Source organism: Nematolebias whitei, chromosome 14 (genome assembly GCF_014905685.2).
Source record: "Nematolebias whitei isolate Nwh7 chromosome 14, NemWhi1, whole genome shotgun sequence".
Classification (NCBI taxonomy): Eukaryota; Metazoa; Chordata; class Actinopteri; order Cyprinodontiformes; family Rivulidae; genus Nematolebias; species Nematolebias whitei.
This window is the reverse complement of record NC_056511.1, coordinates 33,072,411-33,083,417: the sequence shown is the minus strand read 5'-3', so window position 1 is coordinate 33,083,417 and position 11,007 is coordinate 33,072,411. Positions and strand designations below refer to the sequence as shown.

Genomic DNA, 11,007 nt, shown 5'->3' with positions numbered 1-11,007 from the left:
AAGGTCACATTTAAATACATTAACATGGCTGTGTGCGCTATATATTTGCATATAAATATAACATTATGGTGACCTTCAATTAAAACAAGATGTAAGTTCCAGAAAATGAACTTTAATAATAAGCACTGGCCAATTATTTACTTTGACAAAAATCTCTCAAAACAATGATTTAGAACGGCTACGCTTACATGATGGTTTGAGAGAGGAGTAAAGGAGGCCATCTTTGTGAAAAGAAACCGTCCATCATTAAACAGGGGTGGAGGCCTCCGGGTTCAATTATCCCCCTCTTACAATGCTGTTATTGCTAGTATCACTCAACCCCCTGTGAATAGCAAACAGCCACCAGTATGCTAATGATCAATCGTTAGGCTGATGGTCCTTCTTGAGCATGTGATCAGCTGGTTTTGGTTGTCAGCAGCAAAACTGGTTGATCCACTCTGAGAAGGTGCCATGTATAAAACTGAGCTGAATACAGCACCTCAGACTGAGGAAGTCTTTCGGATGAAAGACGAAATATTTCTACATTTTTTTTTGTTTTGTTTTGTTGTTTTTTTGAATGTCCAGAGGACCAGATTTAACTTTTTTGGAGCAAAAAAGTAGCTTAAAAAAAACACAAAAAGCCGAAAATACCAGGTGAAATGAGAAGAAAAAAGTCTAAATTTAGTTACCAAAAATGAGAAAAACTCAAATTGAAACAAGCAAAAAAAAAAGGCTGAAAAAAGCAGCGATGGGCAATAAAGGTTTAAAAAGCAGAAAGGGTTTGAAGGGTGTAAAGAGAGCTAAAAAAAAAAAGCTAAATATGTCAAAATGTACTAAAATGCTCAAACACCAAAAGTCAAAGCAGGAAAGTCCTGATCAAGCTGAATGTTCGATGTGTGCATTGTTGAAATAGAAAAGATTCCTGTGCTTTTTACTGTTAAACTATCAAGCTTTGTCCATGGATGGTTGCTGTCCCAGAGCTGAGTTTGAAACAGCTTCTTTACTGATTCAGTGTCTTTGTTGTAAAATGCTAACAATCCCTTTGTCAGTGAAGTAGAAAATAAGCAGCGGCCTAATTTGTATCCAAACAAGACATCCTCCAAGTTTAACGAACAAGACTGACCATGACCTGTTGAGAAACAAAGGACTAAACGTTTGATTCTCTTCTTTCTATTTTCCAGGGATCCTAACCTCCCTGTTCCTCAGGACACAACATTTATTCACACTAAGCCTAACCGTTTCGAGGAGGTCATCTGGACAAAGTTCAGTTCCAAAGACAAGCAGTATTTACATATAGGCCTGAAGCCTCGCGTCAGAGATAACTACCGTGCCAACAAGGTGGCTTTTTGGCTGGAGCTTGTGCCGCAACTTCACAGCATGTACACTAGAATTACGGAACCGGCCACCACTCGACTGCCTCCCGGAGGTACCGGCCGCCGGAAGAGCCCCCATCCCGGCGTTCGCTCCACCCAGCACCCGGTGATCTCCACCTATCCACCAGAACCTGAGCCGGATGGTTCAGAGAAACCCCGCTACTCTCCCTTCCCCAGTGAGACGAGGGACTACTCCACCGAGCTGAGCGTGACCGTAGCTGTTGGTGCGTCCCTTCTTTTCCTCAACGTCCTGGCCTTTGCCGCGCTCTACTACAAACGGGATAAGCGTCATGAACTCATGCAGAGACGTCATCGCCGGCTCTCACCGCAACGTGGTACCACAATCGGCATGGGCGTCGGCATGGGAGTCGTAGGGGCCCCACCGCACAATGACCTGGTGCTGAGTCAGGAGGAGGAGCTAATGTCCCTGCAGATGAAGCAGCAGAGGGTGGAGCTGGAGCACGGGACGCCTCTCCCTTCCCGTGGCATTCACGGTGATCTGGAGCCGCTGCGACCTCCCGTGTGCCCACCCGACTACACGTTGGCCCTGCGGCGGGCGCCCGAGGACGTGCCACTGATGACCGCCAACACCATAACCATGATCCCCAGCACCATTAGCAGCATTCAACCGCTCCACCCCTTTAACACGTATCCCCCCGTCCCGGCCCCTTCCTCTACACCCGTCCCCAGCCACAGCAACAACGCTCTGCCACACCAACACTCCACAACCCGTGTATAGGACAAGGCACAAGCTCTGCTACCCGTCACTGGGCTCACAAAGATGCACCACACAAACTGCTCCATCCAAACTTCACTCTCACCAACCTCTACTCTTTTCCGCCCCACTATCTTTTCCTCCTCATCAAGCCCTCAAAAAAGCTGCAGTTTGTAAGATCTGAAGCAGTGAAATACCTCCAAGCTATAATCATAACTCAAAGGGGACTTGATTGAAAAGCCCCTTTGTCATTCTTGGCACATACAGCTTTTTCCTGCTCTCACTCGACGAATATTTGGTGCTTCGGAAAGTTGCCAAATGCGCTGCTTGAACTTTGTAGCTCCCTCAAAGAGGTGTCATAATCAGTTGGTTGTTTGGAGCATGTGGGGTTTTGTGTGTGCGCGTATGTAAAGCTATGTTTATCAAAGGATACAAACACACATTGTCATTCATTTAGTGAAAAGATGATACAGTAGCAAGCAGCTTTGTATGAGGCAGCATATGTCCCAACAAGCTGTCTGTCATAAAGCGCTGATTTCTTGAAGCTTACAAATTGCAGCTTTAAAGGCCCAATCTGGAAGTGAAATTTGGCACCCTGTAGAGAGCACTGTGTTCCAACAGCTGTCTCCTCATTGTGATTTTAAAAGGTATTGTTTGGTGTAAAATGTATTGGCAGGGTTGGGAATTCGATAATAAAGACTGTTTGATAGCATGATTAAATTCATTGTTAAAATGAGATCATTTAACTCTATTTACATGTGTTGGCCTATTTTCAAATTTGCTACGTGAAATCTATAGTTAAACCATTTTCAAGTGGAGCTCAATGGCAAACGCCATTGAGTTTAGTTTAGTTACTGAGGTTAGTTTAATTTTTATGTTTTTAACTTATCATAAAGGTCTTTGAACAACCTCATTTTGGAGAAACACAGCTTATTTTTGACTGGATTAATAAGCTAATTTATATTTCTACTTTCCTAACAGCAAAAGCTATTTTATAAACCTTTACACTGCCATCAATTTTGCGTTCCACGATTATTTACAAGTAATTCAACTTTTTTTTTTTTTTTTTTTTGGCAAGTGCAAATAATGGCAGTGGCAGCTAACTGTAGAATGTACAATGCAGCCTGTGGTAGTTTTAGCAAGACAATCATATAATTCTGCCAGAATAACCATCTTTCCATTTTCTTTACCTGTTTCTCCTTTCTGAGTTGTGGGGAAATTATTTCCAACAGTCACTTGGCAAGAGGTAGGGGACACCATGGACAGGTTGAAAGTCCATCACATGGAGACAAATGAGACAAAAAGCTATTCACACTTTTACCCATGTTTTTAGTCTGAGTGACAACACTGGAGTACCTAAAACAATTCCAGTCTTTAAAATGTTCACATGGTCATGCAAATTTAATTAAATTAATTTCTACACCTTTTGTTAATTTTGCATTGCACAGTTATTCTGACAGAAATCTTATGAGCTGCCTGGTAAAGGTGGATGAGGCTGCACCAGAAGTGCTCGTTCTTGTTGCAGCTGTTCAAGCTTGCAAAGAATCATAGAATTACATCTAAAGGACTGTGTAGACCTAATGTAAAAATGACATCAATATTAGGGTTTATCATATAGTTTATGAATGAGAAACTGTAGATTTTTGAAGATTAAAGTTTATTTAAATCAATAAAATCATACGTGGGTCAACTTGGACTGCATTGATGAGCTAATAATGGCTAACTCAAATGGACCCACTTTCAAAGTGTATTTTGCTGTCTTAAAACAACTCCTATTTTTAAAATTTCATAGTGGTTTATGCAAACACTGTTTAATAAAGCTTTACACCTCCATCAATTTTGCATTACACAATTATTCTGGCAGAAATATTGTAGAATTACCATTGGAAGTGGACCAGGCTGCACTAAAAGGGATACAGCTAGCTGCTGCTATTAACACTCAAAATATCAAGAGAATTCCATGTAAATAAATAAATATGTAATGTAAAACTGGCATTAAATATATATAAATATATATATATATATATAAAGTACTATAAAAAAAAGTTTGGAGACTAAAACTGTTTTAGGATAACAGACATTGAATTGGGTTTCAGCTGTCAGCCTAACTGTTAGCCCAGCTGTTAGCCTAGCTGTTAGCTTGTTAGCCATTTCTCCAAACTGAGGTTATTTAAAGAGCTCTCTGCAACAGATATGTAGTGGGGAAAAAAACACTTATGAGTGGCTGAACTATTCCATGAGTGACATAAAGGCTTTTTTAAATTTATTTATATATTTTTTCATTGGGGACTGCTAGTAAGGCAGGCACCTATTATTATCCACCTAACAATGGTTTCTTAACTTTATATTTTACTCTTCCGACAACTTTAATGTGGCCCAAACCCCAATGTGTACCCCCACAATTACCCGGCTCGGCCCTGTGATGTGTGCTATTACTTTTATTGGCATTTTGGGTTACCATGGCGACGTTAAAAAAAGCGCCATTTTTCTCATTCAAGATGCCTGACGGAACTCAACAGCTTCAAACTGCTATACCTGTCGTTGTTTGAGATATTGAGCTGAAATTTGCTCTGGTTGTAGCAGAGAGTCAGTTTTCATACATTCCTAATGCAAATCAAAAATCCAAGATGGCCACCAGTGCCAAAAAGGAAAAATACTATATAAATTAGCTAATTTTAGAGATATTTAAGCTACAACTTTGCGTGGTGATATCTGAGAATGTTTCTCATCACATACTGAATTCAAATCAAAAATCCATAATGATCAGCAAAGCTACATTTAAATGGCTTTAACAAAGCTATTTTCACACATATAGAGATGAAATTTGGTGAGGTTATAGCTGAAAACGTTCCCAATCACTGAATCCAAATAAACAAATCCAAGATGGCCACCATAGCTTACCGTATTTTTCGAGCTATAAGGCACACCGGATTATAAGGCGCATTAAGCGAAACAAAACAGATAAGTCAAACTTTATTCAACTCATTCACAATAACCCAATATTATTCAGTTGTACCACATAAAATCGGTTTGAGGTCAATAAGCACAACCAGAATTAATACATAAGGTTGTTGTGTTTTTTCCTCTTACTTCTCCACCCGAGCTCTGTTACCGGTCTATCCTGCAGGAGGAGTCAAGACACGCACTTCACAATACGACAAACGCACCTTCAAGTTTACGAATATTTAATAAGCAAAGAAAGTCAGAAAGTCACAAAGTTAAAAAGTCAAAAAGTCACAGATTCACAAGCATAAACAGTGGATTAGTTAAATGCAGTCATTATTTTAACATATTATTAATTGGATGCATCCATTCTAAACTATACAATACAACCTTATTAAGGAGGATTCTGAAGTCGACCGTCTCTGCTTCGTCTGGCTGTCTGCTTCGTCTCTCTGCTTCGAGCAGAAAACTGCACTCCCTTTGTCTAAAAACAGGGCGTTCCTTCACACAGCAAAACTAACTTTTCACCGCGTTCTGAGTCTGCTGTCATGGGATTGGCCAGTTTCAATCCAATCAAAAGTGTGAGACATCGTGTTACATTATGTACACAGGAACAGACTTCAATCTGTGGGAGCCTCTTCAAAGTAAAACAGGAAGTGGGCCAATTTCAAAGTAAAACAAGAAGTGGGAATCACAGATTCAACAAGAAACACAATATTATTTCACAACAAGGTGCACTGGATTATAAGGCTCAGAGTCAATTTTTGAGAAAATTACAGATTTTAAGTGCACTTTATAGTCCGAAAAATACGGTAAAAGAAAAAATGCCTATAACTCATTGATTATATGCCATATTGCGCTGAAATGTGGTGTAGTTGTAGCTGAGAGCGAACCCCAACACAAAGTATTGTGTAATCAATTTTTTAAATTGTCAGCGGCGTGGCAGTCCCTGTCACCGTTTCTCCGGGAACTTTCTAGTTTAAATTTGTACTCTCAGTGCTGCTGGTCTGAAAGCACTTCCAGATTGGGGGCTTCAACTGGTGGCCAGTTCGGAGAAGAACTGGATCCCATTCAGGGTGCAGCCTGGAATCCAGGCTGCCCATTAGAACTCGCTGCATCTGTGCCTCACAGGCTCTAATCATGTCCATTACTTTATTTGTTTCTCTCTCGTTGTGTCAGTCTGAATCCTCCACCTCCTCTCATTAACTGCTTCTCTCATCTCGCTGCCTCACTCTTTTGTTGTTTTAGTTTGTTTCTCGCTCTTCATCTGCTCTTGTAGCTCTTATTAAACCATTAACACGGTCAATTTTTCTCTTTCGTACAAACACTTTCTTTTTTTTTTCCTTTTGGAGTCTTTTATACAACACAAAAATGTATATTATGTATTATTAATAAATTGTAAGGATATGAATGACAAAAAAATATTCTGATATCTCGTTTTTACCAGCATTCTTGGTGCCAAGTACTGTGATAAAGTTCCTCTAAAGACTGGCATCCAGTGGAGCGCCTGCAGAGGTCCGTCCTGACTGTATCTTTCAAAAAGGAGTTACCATGAAAAAAAAAGTGCCAATCCCTTTATCTTTTCGTTTTAACCACACACAGTTTTATTCTAATTGTTTTTGATGTTGCACTGTGGCTGGTCTCTTCTTTAAAAAGAAATCAGAATTATAACTTCATTTAAAAGAAAGAAAAAAGTTTCATTATCTACTTTGCTGTGTGGGATTGCTGCATGATTTTCTTTTGCAGTGTTTGGACCGAGTTTATCATTTTAATGATTTGCCTTGTGTTTTTTTTTTTTCATTGATTTTCTTTTTTTTAGTATTATTTTGACTATTTCATTTTTATTTCAAAATCAGCTGCACTTTTTTGGTACTTCAGAAAGTATTAATAGATGAATATTATGTAAAGATTATATTAAAGAAAGTAAATATTTCCTCTTTATTTTATTTTTCCTAACACCGAGGCTTGTGCCGTAAATTTACAGTACCGGAGACTGTAAACAATCCGGTAAACCCGAAGAAAAGTGTTTCCATTTCCACCGTTTTATTCGTTTTCTTTTACAGCTGTCAAGTTTGCACAGTCACTGTCTCTCAGTCTCGTCTGAAGATGGCACTTTTTACGTTACAAAAAGAAATACATTAAACAAAATGGTTGAGACAAGACTATTTTACATGAATAACCTAAAGAGTTTGTCCAACGTGAGAACCACATGCTTCAAATGTTTCTGGACTGCTTGACAGTTATCTTTTGTCCTCTCCTTGGTTGACTCATGGTGTCCTCGCTGCTGCACGGCTGGGAGAAAAAGGAAAAAAAACATATATTTATGGCTAAAAGATGAGAGGGAGAGCCTTGTAAGTCATGACTTTCGCACAATTGCACACGCAGATGGGTTGGCCGATGGACAGTAATGACAACAACCAACAAAACTGTGACACTATTGGGGCACGGTGGTAAATCGGAGATAGTCACGTGTGTTTCGATAACGCACGGTGGTTGCATACTGAAAAACCCTGATTTAGGAGACATTACTCACACACCATGCACCACGAAAAGAAGGCGAGCAGACTTGATTCTCTCCTCTTTGTTACATCCCGTGTGCTTGGAGTAACAGCACTCAGACTGCCATCCTTCACGCTGGACTGGAGCGAGGATGTGAGGACAAAAAAAAAGACCCACCACAGAAAACAAACTGTACATTATTATTTTTTAATGTAAGAAAACAAGCTGAAATTTGTAAATATTATGTTTGTTGTTTGGTTCGAGTGATTGGCCGGATCTTTTCTTTTCTTTGTGACAACAGGTGCAAGTTTAGATGATTTTCATGCTTAAAGTCTGATTATTTAATTGACGTGAAGGTCAAAAATTCACTAAAGATGATGGGTAAATCCATTAACGTACATGGAATGATTTTATTTCTTTTAACCACAGCATGGATGAGGTAAACACACTCATAAAGGGAATGCTTCTGGCTCAGGGTAGCCTAAATATTGTGATGAACGTGTTCTTACTGCATCGTCTGAAATATATTGTGCTGACTTGGCACCGTCCCATCAGCCAGAGAGGAAAAGAGTTATTTTATTGGTGAAAAAGCCAAAGAACAGCTGCAGAGAGCAGATGAAGAACCAGGAAATGATGGATTTGAGAATCTAAACAAAAAAAAAACCAATGAGATGGGGTTACAAATGGGCTCACAACAAGCCGCAAATCAAGGAATTCAATGTGTGACGCCGTTGGATTTGATGGCTTTTGTATCCCATTGTCTTGAGCATACAGTATACCCATGTGACTGGAGGGTTGTAAAATCATTTGTACTCTTATTCCAGACTATAATCATGGTGATTGTTTTGCTAACTTTTGCGATTTTGTCCGCACCCCTTTGTTTATGGGACTGTTGCCCCAGTTGTCTGATTGTGAGTTTCAGTTGTTGGACCTTTCAAGACAAAGAAGAAGAAAAAAAAAACTACGGGAAAAAAATGCATTACAAAATACTTTATTTTTTTCCTCTTTCTTTTTTGGAAACAAGGGTTTGGACCAGCAAACAGATAACGGAAGCACACTCACCAAGTCTACATGTTTACACTACAGGTTTGACCTTGGCTCATGGCTCAAAGGTGGAGGCGCTACGCAGATTCAGATCTCTTCTTCTTACAATATTTGATGTCAGATGCTAAAGTGAAGGCTTGCACCTGTTTGTCTGTTTCATTTAGTCTGATTCAGTGACCTGCTTGAGGCGCAAGATACAGTGAGGGTACAAACTGACAAGAAGGGGGTTGAACAAACTAAAGTTAATATTTCTATTTCAAATAGAGGCTATTACACACTGTATGTTGTGTATATGAACTGGAAAACATTAAAAGACATTCTTAAACAAATGGTTTGCCATCATTTCTACTTGGTCAACTATGTTATGTATCCATTCATTATCTTCTGCTTGTTCTGGAGTCGAGTCTTGGAGGCAGCAGCTTGAGCAGGGAGGTCCAAACATCTCTGTCCACAGCCACCTCTTCCAGCTCTTCTAGGAGGACTCCAAGGTGTTCCCAAGCCAGCTGAGAACAGTCTGTCCAGCATCTCCTGGGTCTTCCACATGGTTCCAACTCAGATCTCTCTTCCCCACAACAGACCGGCACAGTCTGCAATACTGCAGTTGCTGATCAGTGGCGATGTGACACTCCATTCTTCCCTCAATTGCAAACAAAACTCCGAGATACTTGAGCTCCTCCTCGTGAGGCAGAAACTCACTCCCAGCCCAGAGAGGACAGTCCACCCTTTTCCAACTGAGGACCGTGGATTCAAATTTGGAGATGCTGATCTTCACACTAGCTACTTCACACTCGAATGCAAACCATTCCAGTGAGAGATGGAGATCATGGTACGATGACACCAACAGGAACACATCATCCACAAATGGCAGAGATGTAATCCTGAGGCTACTGATCTGGACTCCCTCTGCCAGGCTGCACTGAGAAATTCTATCCATAAAAGTTATGAACAGAATTGATGACAATGGGCAGTCCTGACAGAGAACTACAACCCTGAAGGGGTCCAACTTACTGTCAGCAATTCAAACCAAACTCTTGCATACGTATATATATATATATATAACTCACTTATATATGGACTGAATGGCCCATAGTAACAGACCCCTCATGGAACACCCCCCGCAGTGTACCTTGAGGAACACGGTTAAATGCCTTCTCCAAGTCCACATGACACATAAACTGGATGGGCTAACCCCCATGATCCCTTGATCATTCTAGAAATGGTAAAGATGTCCTGTTAAAGTTGTGAATTGTTTTTAAAGCCATTTAGGGCAAAGAAGGATTAAAATGGTCAAACTACAAAGCTAGATATAAGCTACTCATTAAAGCCTGCATGTCAATGAGCTGAAAACATCAGCAACAAGTTGTTAAGAGCAATCACAAAAGAATTTCGGGAATATCTCAAAACAATACGTAAGTTCTCAATTTTCTTGTGTGGGTCAGAATATTTTACTCTGGGTTTGATAAAAGGCAACGACAAAACAACGTTTTTCTTTAAATTTGTCCCGGAGTTGTCTCAAACCCTGCTCGATTTAGTTTCTAGAGGTCAGAAAGTGCAAAAAATGTGCAACAACTACAAAACGGTGTGGCCACCTTTAAATCCAAATTTTGATTGATTTGTAACAAATCAAAAGAATAATTAGCAATCAAACTAAGACATGTTTGAGACATGGTGAATAAACTGTGCCACACACTTTCATGTCATTTGTACCAACTCAGTGTAATTCCAAGGTAAATTGTGTGTATTTTCTTACAATGTTGTTTCCCAACTAGTAACAAACAGAACCAGCTTTGTGAGATATGCACTTTTGATCATTCTTTTAGCAGGCGGTTGCTTATTTTCACAGTGAGCACTGGTGCGGTAAGATTTAATCACATATCCTGCTTCCTGTTCTTTCTACAGTACAGCTAACCTGTTTTAGCTTAGTTTCAACCTCTCACACTTTTTCTGTAGCCAACCAGCTGCATTTGACATATTTATACAATCATTTTTATTGTATAGTATTTTCAATTTACTGAAGGGGCAATATGGTGGTGCAGTCAGTAGAGCAGCTGCTTCTCAACAAGCAGGACACCCCAGTTCAACTCACAGCCCCGGAGGGCTTGCTGGGTGGAGTGTGCATGTTCTCTCTGTGCATGCGTGGGTTTTCTCCAGGTACTCCAGTTTCCTCCCACAAACCAAAATCATGCATGTTAGTCTGATTGGTCACTCTAAACTGTCCCTAGGTGTGAGTGAGAGAGTGAATGGTTGTTTGTCTCGTTTGTCTCTATGTGTCCCTGTGATGGACTGGAGATCTGTCCAGGGTGTCCCCCACCCCTCACACAATGATGGATGGACATGGGCACTAGTAACCCCCGTGACCCAAAAAGGAAGTAGATAAAGAGGATGGATGGATGGATGGATGGATGGATGGATGGATGGATGGATGGATGGATGGATGGAAAGATGGATGGATGG

General features: G+C 40.3%; 1 protein-coding gene across 1 annotated transcript in view; it reads left to right on the top strand.

The window, feature by feature from the left end:
* Positions 1-2,193, top strand: part of nlgn2b (neuroligin 2b) — a 73,731-nt gene extending 71,538 nt beyond the window's left edge. The window contains exon 8 of the mRNA XM_037687474.1: positions 1,161-2,193. Coding sequence (XP_037543402.1) covers positions 1,161-2,091 — 931 coding nt within the window. The 3' untranslated portion in view covers positions 2,092-2,193. The remainder of the gene's footprint in view (positions 1-1,160) is intronic.
* Positions 2,194-11,007: the final 8,814 nt, after the last annotated feature.